Here is a 14,756-nt window from a genome sequence, read left to right on the forward strand (position 1 = left end):
AAGTTCCCTTCCAAACACAAGCCATTCTGTGATTCTATGAAGTACTGATTAAGCTAAGTTGCTCTTATTCGAAGTCCAGTCAAAACCCTAATCAGCAGAAGTTTACAGCATTCAGTTGCAATTTAAAACATATCCCCAAGTTTAAAAAAATAAAAAAAAATAAAGTCAATTTTCTAATATCAATGAAGTGACTTCACTTGAAAAAAGTAAGAATCTAATTGTTCCTGCTGTATACACCACAAGAATTTTTGGCAGATACTGCAATTTTGCCCCTGTTTTCCCTCACAACAGGTGAGAGCTGCTTCCTTTACAGACAATATGTAATAAATACGTGAGAAACTCGAATGGATTATAATATTGTACATTCTATCACGTCACTCTGAGACAAAACAAAATGTAGATGCTTCACCTATAAGTTTTACCACATATACTACGAATAAAGACATTTCTTTAAAACAGAACTTCACAAAACTTAACCAAATTTTAGGCAGTACTAAGTAAATTCTCATTTTGTTGCCTACTTTTCTTCACACTGTGAAATATCAGACTTTATTAAAATCTTTTCTGATACATACTGAAGGTTTTGACATGCAAATCACTGATGTAGTGAGCGATTAACACACATCTAAGCAGCCAAGCTAAGCCTTACCTAGCCAATAACATCTCCAGATACAAATTAATTTGTCTAACCAATGTAAGACGTTGGGCAGTCAAATCAAGGAGTTGCAACTAAAGTCTACAGGATCATCAAACATCTTAAGAGTAGATAAATCCACCCTTTCTTTAGATTACCACACCTTTTGAAATGACCACACTAGTTATATTCATAAAGTTTTACCGGAACCAGATTAAAGCAACTAGCCATAGAAACAACTAGTTGTAGAAATAACCCAATAAGTATATTTTGTTAAATCCCTGTTCTGTAAAGTTAATAATCATCATTACATTGGGATTGTATATGTACAAAAAGACTTTTATTCAAGCAGTCCTTGTAAGCTAGATTTTTCCCTGTAATGAAAACCTGTAAAAGATGTGAATCATACACAGATTTATTTTCAGACTTGAAAGAGAACACACATATATGAGCAAAAAAAAAGCTACAATCATAAAACAGAAAGGAGCCTTGGGGTGTGCTGAGAATGAATGCTTAGATCTTATATGATACAACTTTTCATTTCCTTCACTATTCTGAAATTGGCAAAAATAAATTCTCATAATGCACCAAAGCTTAAATCCTACAAAGACTCTAAGGACAAATTGCTCTAGACTTGCATACAGCCCAAAGCACAGAAACTGAACAGGTGAAGTTTTATGCTGCAAAGCTGGAAATTAATTAGTTTATCACTTTGCATCATTACACAATGCCTCTCCCCCAAAAAATCATTCACTTTCATAATTAACATAGGAAAGCAAAACAATAGGCAACATATACTGACTGTGTAAATACCATAGTCTACATAAGATTGTATGACTTGGTGATTATATCTAGAAGGTTTGATAATTAATAAAGTTAATGATTTAGTCTACAAAAGAAAGAAAAATTACTCTAAATGCCAGAAGACTTTTCATGAGGGAATTTTAAAAATCAAAGATCATATCTGCTGCAATTGAGAGTGGAATGCTGTTTCTGGAAAGTCTGCTTATTACATCAAATACATAGATGTTACTGAAAGTTATTGGAGTCTTTGTTGTGCCTTTTACTCCAGTTGAAGACCTTCAAGAAAGAATTGTTTAGCAAAAAGTCTAACAGCAACAGAGACTTTCTTACACAAGATAATGCAAAAGAGCAGCAAGTTCTCAAAGAATGCTTGCTTATAGTGCAAACCCACTGAAAAGTAGTATTTTTCTAAAATGGTTATAGTCATTTTCATAGCTGTTTCTCCTACCTAAAAGCCTGTTTACAGTGATGCTTGCTGCCAAATCTCTTCATAAAGTCCAGTAAAATTCACCCAAAACCCTCCACCAAAAAAAAACCAAAAAACAAACAAAAAAAAGTATTAGGAAACTGCAGCATCATTGTAGGAAGAATAGAACAAGACAAATTACAGTGCCATGTAGGAAAAAACTTCTCCAACCTTGAAATAACCTGGACAGAATATCTGGGTGGGGAAACAGAGTGCACTATGGAGAGCAAAGCTGGAGATGTAAGCAGAAGAGCTCAGAAATATTGTAGAGCTGAGGACTTTCCAGGGAAAGGATGGGGAGAACAACTTGGAAAGGGGAAGAAATGTGTCTGTTGGGATATTAGTTTGAGAACAACTGCTTTATGGAATTAACAGAACTCAGAGACCATGAAAACTGAGAAAGCTAAAAGTTAATACTAGCTGTCGTAAGTGTAAATAAATCATTCTAATGGCACATCAGGCAAACTTGAACAAGTCTCCTCCTAAACTGTGCTCGTGAGCCAGGCAGATATTTGATTCTGTATCCTAATGAGTCTCTCTCTCTCAAAAAACGTGACTTTACCTTGAAAGCCTTTATAGCTATTTATGTTATTATTCCTAAGGCAACAGCCATTTTCAGACTGCCTAATTTATCCTACAATGATAGCCAAAACGGTACTGAAAGAATGCAAATGCAATTTAAAACACACTGTAAAAATATGCAAAACTGTTGCAAGTCAAATGATGGGAATTCTTACAGCTGTTAACTTAGGAATTTGCCTGGCTATATCTTATTTCTTGATTTTAGTCACAATAATGATTTCATCAACTCTCAAAAATGCTGCAGTACTTGGAAACTCACCTTCCTGAATGAAAACCACAGCATTTATGCTTATCTGAATCAAAAAAACAAACTTCTGTACCTAACACAACAGTTCTATAACCACAAGAAACACTGGTCATGTCTCTCAACACTTTGATTTCACAGTGATTTAAAAAGTTATCTTATTGTTACACATACAAATTTGGCAATCCACTAATCCATGGCTACTGAACTGGTAGTCTTTGACACAGGCCATTAGCAGTTATTGCCAAGAATTTTCTATGCTATCAGTCATCCTATCCCACATTCCTTAAGCATATCCTACAGTTCTAATGTGTCTATTTGTTTCTTGAACAGCAAGAAAAAAGCCACAGCACCCATGAAAATGGCACGCAATTTTTGCACATTACTGAAGCATTAATGTATTAAGTTTGCACGCATGGTTTCATGAGACAACGTATTCTTTAAGATGCACACAAACTTGTTAAATAATTATCCTCATGATAACATAGAAAAGAGTTTTCTTCAACACTGTGCATTAAAAAATGCCAATTAGTAAAATAAGCAAACAAAGAAAAAAAGCACTCACTATAGCAACAAAAAAAAAAATCACCACTGGAATAACTAAAAAGCAGGAAAATAGTAAAATCCTGCAGACTGGTAGAATTCTTCAATACTGATAAAAATCCAGACAAATGACTCAAGCTTAAATACATTCCAAAACTATTAAATGCTTAAGAAGAACATTTGTAGCGTACTATCCCTTATTCCGGAATTTTCAGTGTTTGGTGTTTTTTGTTGTTGTTTGGCTGGTGGTGGTGGGTTTTTTGGTTATTGGGTTGGTTTTTTTTGTTATCTCAATCTTCTCTTCTGGAACTTCACACCTCACAACCATCAGTTCTGTTCTGGAAACTGATGAAATAAACTCTTGTATGCATTCTGAATGAATGGACCAGTTGTCTTCTTTGTAGCCCACTTCAGAAGCATGTTGTTTTGCTTTTTAGCTGAAAATCATCTAACACTTCATCTTTCCTTTCCTTAAAAATTTCTCGCTAGTTCTCTAGCTAAACCAAAGTGATGTTTGGGTTTTGCAGATGCTGTCAAAGCTGTCTGCAGGAACACAAACACAACAGAAGTCATGCGTATTCCTGAAGAATGACATACATCCAACAGTAAGTCTGCCATAAGTGAAATCTACAAGTTCAGTGGGGTTCAGCAAAATAATTTTTGATACAGGGAAGACAAATTGGGTTTTTTTACTCTATTACTGCTTTGTTATTGCTAATTATCAACACATCTGCATCTCAACATATTTTATTTTTGCATCCATTATATCCTTATAGAGGAGCTTCTTTTCTTCTCCTTTATTAGGTTGCCGCTCCAAGACTCTATGGAAGCCTATCAAGTAAGTTCGTGCTCCTGAAAGATATGAAATAGGGAACCATGCTCACACAAATGCTTTAACTCCACTGCCAACCCTTAAATGAGGTCTGGGAAGGGGTGGATCCTGGCTCCACCCCTTCCGGTCACTCAGGTGCACTGCATGCACCTGAGCTCCCCTGGGTTGGCCCTGCCTTCCCACCAGGTGCTCAAGCACTGGCTCAGACCATGACTTAGCATTTCCACTACAGGACGTTTACTTGGATATCCAATTTTCAATCTTATGCTAGAATCAACTTTTGTTTCTTGAGACAGTAGCTTGGGCAAAAATCACAAACTCCTGCATTATTTGCATGGCTTTCTCTTAGGAACGAATGTCTCATTTACTTCTGAGGTATCAAAACTACTTTAGCAACATCAAATTCTTACTTCTTTGAAAAAGCCAGAAGATGGCTCTTCTCCAGAAGAAAGATCGTGCCATTTTTATGTTTCTTCAATCTGAACTGACCTGTCATTATAATTCTAAAGCAAAGTGTATCACCACCTGTGCAGACATTAGAGAATACTGGCATATCATTGTTAATCTAGGAAATTAAGATAGAGAAGCTTACCATTATCTCAAAGGAAGACTTCCATCTGTAAAATTCGACTAAGATTCATATGAGATATCTTCTCACACTACCCAGTAATGTGTGTAAAAAAAAAAAAACTGTAAAAAAAACACCTTATCTAATAATAACCAAAAATTGTTCTTAGGGAAAAAAGAAAATACAGTTATGGAATTACTGTTATTGGTTCTGAGGTTGCTGACTGGCATTCTTGGTTCTAATTAGCAATCACAATACATCCAAGAATGGATGGTTTGGTGATTAGGTCTTGATATATCCTCCTAGAAACATTTGTGACTGTTGTGACTGATCTCATACAATTAAGTAATATATTGAATATAAATCTAGATCTCCATAAAATTATTGGAAGCATCCCCATTTTATTTTCTCAGAAGATGCTGTGATACACTGCTGGCTTTTTTTCTTTTCTTTTTCTTTAAATTCAGACAGTTACATAGAATTGCTGTATTTTTAAGACAGTAGTACAATACTTTTTATTCCATAGCAAGAGTCTGCAGATCTTTCAGTTAGTGTATCAAGAAAATTCTCCCAAGATAACCAGCTTCTTTAAAAGAAACATCTCAAAGGAAAGAGTAACTGATTATATATATCTAGTTGTAAGTCCTTTTGGAGAACACCATTGCTATAATCACCGTCATGCATCACTCTTGTCATTAAGCAGTTTAGATGACAACTGATCTGAGCTCCCGGTATGTAACACATATTCGGTAATTACTACTACAATGAAATATTTTAGCATCTCTTTGTGCATGAGCTAGACAGATAACACTTTCTGAACAAAGAGGAAGTTTAGAGGCCCCCATCACAATATTACATAGAGAAAGATGTCTGATAACAAAAGCTAGTTTAATCTATCACACAAAGGATATGTCTCTTGGGACAACTGCAGTACTTTGTGTGATAGCCTAGAAGGAGAGAATATGCATGCTGAAGGCAAACTAATCACAGCAGAACACACTTCTGCCTTAGCTAATTTACAGCAAGAAAGAAGATAGCTGAGTAGGCTTCTGCTTGGAACAGAGATAGCCCACTGAAGATTAACTTCATTATCTCCATAGTACTGGCAGAATAAAGAAGTTGATAGCTCAAGTTAGGTAAAATTAATTCTCAAAGCCAACTGATTATCTACTAGGTATGCCAGATTCTCTCTAATGTAAGGTTTATACCAAGACCTAATGTTTGTTCTGAGCTTGATACAAGGGAATACAATTAAACAAGACATGAATGCAATGATTCTTTCTGTCCTTAAAATTTTACAGTGCATATCAAAACCTGTTTCTCCACTATTCTTTAAATTTATTTTATGCTATTAAGAATATTTAAAAAAAAAAACAACAACAACAACAGCACACTTACCAAAAGGAGGTCTTTTAAAAACAAATTTCAAAAATAAAACATTTATGTCCCATTCTTGCAAAATCTGGAAGTTGGCAAAGTAATATTTGAATACACAATTGGATGTAGCTTCTTCTGAGAATCTTTTCGGATAGGAAGTATCCAAAATGTATTATTTTACCAATTTTGATCAATACACAGGAAGATTCAATTGGTCATACTAAAACTTTCTTTCCAAGGCAGCAAAATATTTACACTTTTCTATTCTACCCATATAATTCACTGCTGTAATTCAGCTACAAATGAAAATCATTATTTAATGGCATACATTGCCTGCAACAGAAAATGAGTTGCTATGTTTGCCAAAAGGCATTTTTCTCACTGAGCAAAATTAACTGCAGGAAGAGAATCACTCGCCAAAAATTAGAGGAATTGTGATAGTGCACAAAGAAGTAGTGTGACAACCTCAGTACTCAAATTCTCTCCTTCCCCCAAATTATTTGCCACAAAGATTTGATCTTTTGTTTCTCAACATTATAAAATTCACAGGTAATCAATCAGTTTGAAACCCTGCTTTTAAGGGACCACAAGTAAAAGTAAAGTAAAAATGGTTAGCCATCAATTTGCACTACCTTACTGGCTTTACAACCCTAAATCCTCTCCACCTAGTCTAACTGTTTCTTCTGCAGCCCTGTCCCTTTGACAGTAGTGAAGCAGACTGGTCTGCTCAGCATTCTGCTGAACTCCCATATGAAAACACAGAAACAAAGAAGGTTGGAATATGAGACATGCTTTTACTTCTCTTGTTCTCTAGTTGGTCACATGTGCATACCTGAGCAAAAGACACTGACAGGCTCCAGGCACCAGAATTGCCTTTTTAACCTCTGTCCCTCACACTGGACCTTCCCTGACAGGGAAGAGTGTGAAATCTCATTCCAGCAATACCACCATCCCCTCACTAATGCTGTCCTAAACAAAAAATTAAGCTTCAGATAGAGGATGACTTTCTTATTATGAAAATGATTATGTTTAGCAAGAAAAAAAGCTTTAAATTCCTTCCATTTGTTTTGTCAATTACGTGTTTAAAACACACTAGCATTTTTTCCCAATCTTTAATAGACTTGGATGCTTGGATGTCTTTTTGAATGATATCACTAAATGGCTTTGCTTTCAAAAGGAAAACACTTTCCATTATTATTATTATTTTTTAAATGATAGATAGGCATAGTTTAATGTAAAGTATTATTACCAGCTGGAAAGAAAGGAAACAAATTTCACATGCTTCTCCCACAAGAACTATGTATTTCCAGCTGTATCATTCATGCTATTTCTGGACAGAAGAATGGGGAGGAAAAGGGTATCTGCTATAAACGTGTCTGTTCAAAGCAAACAAAGGATCTTGATACAATTACATGGAAATATACTTCCAAATTACTATTTGTCACTGCCCATCACTTTGTGGTTTTGTTGTTGCTGTTTTTTATTTTGGTTTGGTTGACTTAATTTGGGGTTTTTTGTTCATTTACGAAGTATCAGATGATATGATGATTATCTGATCAGATGATCAGATAATATGTACTAGCTCATTGCAAGCAATTTAATTTAAAATATCCCAGCCTATTTTAAAATATCTGTCTGTTACATAGTTGGAGCTTTGCATTTCAAAAGTGATTAGAAAAGACAAGAAAAGTATAGAAATTAAGACACATAAAAATTGATTGCAGATGTATTTTACCGCGATTAAGACCTATCTTGGTCTATACTCCAATTACAGAATTATTGAAAAGTGTCAATTTATTAGAAATTCTAAGAATTAGGGTTCATGAAAATTCTTCCCAAAGATGTAATTATTAGCTCAACGTCCCAGCAGTTATAAACACTAATGAAAAAAAAATAAAAGTTGGATACTGTTAGTCTTGACAGAATGAAACCACCTGGAATTATGGAATTAACCTTATCTTTAATCTTGGCCACTTTCAGTCAGTAAAGGATTCTTTCCCCAAACTGAAATGTTCTGTTATTCAAGAAGTCTACAACAAAATCTATCTGCTATCATGCATAAAGCCTAGCAGACTACCTAGCTTTTCCAAATTACTGGTCTTTTTCTGGTAGTTTACATTCAGTATCAAAATCATCTGAAGAAGATGTTCTAACTCCTATGACTCTTTCAAGGCACTCTGTGATTATCTTCTCATGTTTTTCTTCTTCATCATTGCCTTAAAGTTTATTTTTCTACTTCATCAACCAACACTATAGAAGTAAATTTATAGTCATTAACTTCAGTTTATTAAACTAGATCACAGAGTCACATAAATACGTGCATTTTACCCACAGGCATTTATTCCTTCCTTCCAAATTACAACTTAATAGGAAATTAAGATAGAATACAGACATTTACTTGGTTGCTTCTATATCAAATGCAAATAAGAGCAGATTAAACTGTGCTTCCTCAAAGCCAATTTATAGCTATTATTAACTATAGTATCATGAATGGTACTAGAAAGGGATGATTCTGAGAAATGAAAAGCACGTGTGACATTTTTTGGTAACATCAAGAGAACTATGAAAATATTTACTCTTTAGTGAATATACCACTGATGGCTATACTGTTGAGAGCACTCCATCAATCCTAAAATTATAACATTAATATCAACAGAATTTTTTTCCACTTGTATGTTAAGCAAAGTATTAATAGCTTAGTGATCAGACAACTGACTAATCAGTCAATCCAAACACTGTGCAATCATCATATCAAAACTATCCTATGTGATGTGAACCTTTGAACCCTTTAAATTAGCTTGAATGAATTCCCTGCCTTCCCAAAAGGATTTTCTATTGTAAACATACTATCACTCTATCACAAATTCAGCATTTTTGCAAGTATCTCTTCTCATTCAGATGACTCAGCTTAGTAAAAGTAAAATGACCGAAAAACTCTTAAAATGTTCTTTGCTATTTTCAATTTTTTTAGTAATTCAAATTGCTGTCACTACTTGTTTTAAGTTAACATCTGAATATTAGAGAACAGCCTTAGAGAACAGCCACCAACTCTCCTAAGAAAAATGAAATGCATAATAAAATCTCTGATAAATCATCAATACTATTACAGTGACCATGGATTCTCCTGTCACCAAAACAACTCTGCCATATTCTGTCAGATATTTCAACAGATAATGAAGCCAACATAGGATTCTAAACAGGTATACTTTTTAAAGCATAGTTTGCAAGGAACTGTAACACTATGATCTGAAATACTGGCAATATATACTTCTATATTTTGAATGCGGGCTACTGCAATAGTAAAAAAAGAAAAAATGTACACTGGGACAAAACCGCACCCAAGTTCCTTGATGGAGTAGCTCCTTATTTAACTCACTGGACAAAAGCAGACATTTGAGAAATCTCATGCAATTTCTGATGTTATGCCTCTCAGACTCTGCGATATTCATGAAAGAATCGCTAAAAACAGAGGATGCCCACAAATTTCCAGTATTAAACAAGAGCAGTCCTTTCAGTCAGCTTAATTTAAGAAATACTATTTAAGTGTTAATTAGAAATTTACTCCAGGAAATAAAATATATCATGCCTAATATCAGTTATTATTAGAATATGCATTAAATTGTTAGAAAATGCAACAGAATGGGAAAATGAGAGGTATTTTCAGAAACTTAAAGATCACATCATTAAAATACAAAGGAAAAGCCTGACTTCAAGTACCTCATTTTGAAAACTTGTAGTATTACTGTTGCTTTATCTCTGTAGACAAGAAAATGCAATTTTACATTTTCTTAAGCATTTGCAGTAACAGACACCATTTATATAAAAAACTGTTGACAATGGGAACTCAAAACATCTCTTTTCTATTTGCTAAATATCCGACTGGAGGGACTGCAAGATCAAGAAAACAAGATGCAATCTTTTCTAAATGGAATGGTATGTATGAGAATAATGTTGATGTTACGGTCAGAGAAGCATTTCTTTTTACAGTAACAGTATATTCTAAACATTTCCCTTTTATTTTAAAAAAAACAAAACACTTTCATAATTTAATGTTCACAAAGCAGAAAATATTCTGGAAAGCTACACTGCACCCAAACTATCTTCTAAAACATTCCTCCAAATAAAAATACAACAAACCATTGTGCAGAATTGTTTGAGTAAATAAAATCCTTTAGAGTACTTTCTTTCATTACAGTTCCACTCAACTGCTTGCAAGGAAACGGGAACACTAGCTAGGAGCTTCTGTCCATAAAAACTATTTTTATGTCAAAAGATTCCCTCCTTCCCTCCCTTGCCTAACTTAACTTCTCCTTAAATTATATTCAGATTTCTGTGGTTCCATAACAACTTCAATATGGCATCTATTTCAATATTTTGTAAAGGTTTCATTTCAATTTCCACCTCCAGTTGTTGCTGGCTTACATTTTTCATCCTGGCTGCTCTGAAGGATGAACACCTTTACAATACTGATGTGGGGTCTTACAGCTTTAGCATGGATTATTGTGAACTACTGTATTAAAATGACATTGAGATATATATTAAACTGGTATCTTGTATTATAGATATGCAAAACATTTCCCCACAATTTACCAGAATGTGTCAAATACAACATGATCTTCGATGGCAAAATAAAAGTGAGTCATGTAAAAAGTGGTTGTTTGGGCTTTTATGAGATTCATATGAACCACCTTTCAATTCCATTCATGTGAGTACATACACCTCAGCTGTGCAGCATAATTTTCAAATTTAAAAGAGCCAAAAATCCAAAGCAAATCTCATTAAAACTGTTTTGTTTTGCCTCCTATGGGTCAATATCATGTAAAATGCGAAAACATGCTTTTTTCCCAGCTGAAATTGTAGATCACTTGTAGTTCACTTGGAACACAGCACAAACTTTCTAAACAACCACAAACCATTCTAAGTATTCTGGGTATGCACTGAAGTCTGAAATCACTGTATATTGCAAAAGTTCTGTGCAGAGCAGTACAATTAAAATTAGAGTGTACTTAGAGAATTTTTATTTTTTTCTTACATTTAATTTGTCTGTGAAAATAGTTATGCAGTATACTTTAAATTTTGGGTACCTAAAAGAAACTGTGTTAAGAGGTGTGTTATCAGAGCTTATTTATCTTCTAAGTTTAAGTACGGTTTAAGTACTTTATTCTAGAATCCAGTGGAAGGCTGGGTTTGAAACTCGCTGAATATTATCTCTAGTTGTTAAAAGCTTTGAATATTCCTTACTTCCACTAAAGTAATATCATTTAGCATTTAGGTGACCTTTATCAAAGTAGAATTTTTTTTTACATACAGAAAGTTCCCCAAATTTTGTACCTAATCTCACAAAGTCACACTTATTACATCAGAGGAGAATTTGCAAAGTATCTACACAAACTATCTATGGTTTGAAGAATATAAGCAAGTTATCTAGGCATGGTATTTTCTTTGGATAACTTTTGTTCATTATATAAAACAGTGTGAAAACACTGAAGACAAAGTATGGCCAATGATTAATTATGAGACTGAATACATCATATGACTGTGTGTACAAGCCTATTCATTATAGTTACTACACCAGAATTAGTATCTGAAGGGGAGCTTACAGAAAAGAAGAAGACAGATTCTTTAGCAGGGTCTGTGGTGATAGGACAAGAGGAAATGATTTCAAACTTAGAGGGGAGACCTAGGTTGGATATACGGAAAAAGTCTTTTACAGTGAGGGTGTTGAGGCACTGGAACGGGTCACCCAGAGATGTTGTGGATGCCCCGTCCCTGGAGGGACAGGCTCTGAGCAATCTAATCTAGCTGTGGGTGCTCTGCTTCACTGCAAGGGAGCTGGATTAGATGACCTTAAAAAGTCCCTTCCAACTCTAAGGATTCTATGATTCTATGAATGTGTGTGAGCAAGTAAACAGGCACGTATGTATACCATGTAGCATTTCTATTAGTGTCTTTAAAAAAACTAGAACGATTCTGTTAGCTTCCATCTAATTGCCAGCACTAACACAAGCCAAAGTTGTTATGGGAGATACTCCTAGTTGTCTTGATAGGAAGGATTTGTTAAGTAGGAATTAACTGCTACTTTTTCATGAACTATTCTATTACCTAGTCCAAATTTTCAACTTCTCTGTGAAATCACGTAGGTTGCATCAGACACCTACTTAATCACTTAAAAAAAAAAAATTCAACAAAGAACACAGAGAAATTCCTTTAAATGAGCATTTTTCATATAATTCTTACAGATTCTTAGATTCTTACCAGCTCTTGTGTATCTTCCGCTAACGGCAAAAATGTAGCTTCCACAATAGCAACTTGATCAGCGTTGAGTTTCTGCCATAGGCTGATCAGCATAATCACAAGATGAGTGGCACTTTTCAACTTTGTGAATGCCTGGAACACATTGGCTTGATTTTCTTCTGCTGCATCTGCTAGAGCTATTACCTGCAAAAATTACAAACTTCTGTTAAGTATAATTTTACCATCCGTGAACACTTAACACTGAAATTACATTTGGCACACTCTTATTTTCCTTTAGAAGGTCCTGAGGAATTCTGTTTTCCATAAACACAAACCACAGACTATTAAATGTATTATCATTTATCTAGATTTTTCCTTTGTATATCCAAGGTAATTTCAAGTCCATATGGCAATACAATTAATCTATCTAGTACTACAATAAATGTAGAAAGGATTCCGTGTAGTGTGTATTCTTAAGGCATTTCTGAAACTGATCCCCACCACACCACATAATACATGATAAACTAACTTTCAGGTTTATACCACACATGATGCTAATCCCTGTATGACCAGAAAGCCTACTGTATTAATCAAAAACAATATGTTGATTTTATTCCATTAAAAATGCAATATATAATTATTTCCACATGAACACAACAGCCATCTGTTACTTTATTAACTCCCAGGTCTCTCTGTGTTTTGCACGAGTTGTTTCAGCATTTATGCCAAAATGTAAACAGTATGAATCCTGTTTATGACAGCAATACTGCTTTAACGTAACTGCCATAGATTTTGAAATAATTTTTAAAATAAAGTGGCAGATTCATTTTTGTAAGATTGTAGGATAACTGAGTACTTCAGTACTAGGAGGGGGTTGTAAATAGAAAAGCTATTATATCCTACTCATTTCAGAAATAACTTCCCATTGAAGATGACCACTCACACCACTATGACAATGGATGTTTCTGAAAAGCATTGTCAAAAATCCCTTCTTTCTTGAAACACAAGGTTTAGACATCTTTCACCACTCACTAGAGAAAAGTGAAGATGACAGTGATTTAAATATGCAGGTGCCATCATTTCAATGTGGCAGCAATAGATTTGCCATGGTACTTGCACTGATTTACTTCAGCTAAACATACGGAAGAAAGTTAAGTGGTTTTTCCTAAGGTGGGAGCACAATTTATGAGACCCGCTCTCTTGAATGCCCCAAGATCTTCAGGTTGCCTAAACAATATCTGCACTGCTGCAAACCAAGTAATCTTCTCTGTCATTTAAATCAATTAAAAACACTTCCCCTCAACCACTTTCTCCTTCTGTGTGTTTATCTGTGAAATGGGGTAAGAGGTGCTTGACTGGAGTTGTGAAAGGCCTCCCAGAAACATTGCTGAAGTGTAATTAGTATTACAACAGAATTCACAAAGTAAAACTCGAGCCATTAGCATTTGGCAACAGCAGGAAAATGAAAATACTATACAATGCATCTTCAGCCTGGAAACAAAGCCAACCAGCTGTTAGCATTTGGTGGAGGAAAACTATTTTTAAATCTGCAACACTGGCATTAGAGATGTGTGTGTGTTCCCTCCAAGTTCCCATGTGACTGGGAAGATAAAGGCAACAGAAAATTTTAGGGAACTATAAATATGAAACATTTCAAACAAAATGTGTTGATAGCTTTTGTTTTAGGTTGTAAAATGTTAAATTTCCAAATAAAACGGAGAACCCACAGGACACTCACAAATTCAAACACTGCATAAATCAGAGCCGAGTAACAAAAGGACAACAAAAGAGACAAGCCCAGCTAACTGCACTAAGTGGGAAATGAATCTCTAACGGTAAAAAAAAAAAAAATTACCTAAGGTGCTTATAAGAAAGCAATAGTATCACAGCCACAAAAGCCCTGGTGCTTTATCTACTTTATTGTTCCAGAGGAGGTGCAGTTCCACAGCATGCTTACTTTTCCATGGTTTTGTGCAACAAAGCCACGTGACAAATTTACCACCGCAGAGCACTCTACATAAACTGCAACTGACCCGCACAGCCACTGGTTGTATGCACATACACAGCTCGGTCTTCACAGAAGACACAAGCAACAACAACAGACAAGTTCTCTGCAGCCAAACAGGAACCTTCAAATATCTATCACCTTTCCTGTGCAATATGCATTCAAAAATGTTGGGAAGAAAAGTGTGCTACGTGAACTTAACATGCTGATGACATTAATCACTATGGTCCCTAAAATACCATTACTGGATGGGACAGCAGAATGGATTGATTCACAATTTCTGGAAATTAGAATAAAGTTGTATCTTCCTCCTGGATACAGCTCAGCTAGCGTCATGTCAGTAAGGCTGAAGGAGACAAATGTCATTGTGCTTGTGTGACAACTGCTGGAACTCCCATTACACAACAGAGGTAAAGGACACCTTCTAGACTGAATCACTCATGAATTCCTAGATGGTCTCTGTCTGT

The 14,756-nt window shown here is 34.9% G+C and overlaps 1 protein-coding gene across 9 annotated transcripts in view; it reads right to left on the reverse strand.

Annotated features, from left to right (window-relative positions):
• Positions 1–14,756, reverse strand: part of BBS9 (Bardet-Biedl syndrome 9) — a 295,333-nt gene that overhangs the window by 150,323 nt on the left and 130,254 nt on the right. For 8 of the 9 annotated variants that reach the window (XM_021385807.1, XM_021385806.1, XM_021385811.1 and 5 more), the window contains one exon: positions 12,306–12,488. In XM_021385807.1, the coding sequence (XP_021241482.1) occupies positions 12,306–12,488 (183 nt within the window). Of the gene's footprint in view, positions 1–12,305; positions 12,489–14,756 lie in introns of those variants that run through there. The other variant, XR_002434891.1, reaches the window with a different exon arrangement.

Source organism: Numida meleagris, chromosome 2 (assembly GCF_002078875.1).
Source record: "Numida meleagris isolate 19003 breed g44 Domestic line chromosome 2, NumMel1.0, whole genome shotgun sequence".
NCBI classification, from domain to species: Eukaryota; Metazoa; Chordata; class Aves; order Galliformes; family Numididae; genus Numida; species Numida meleagris.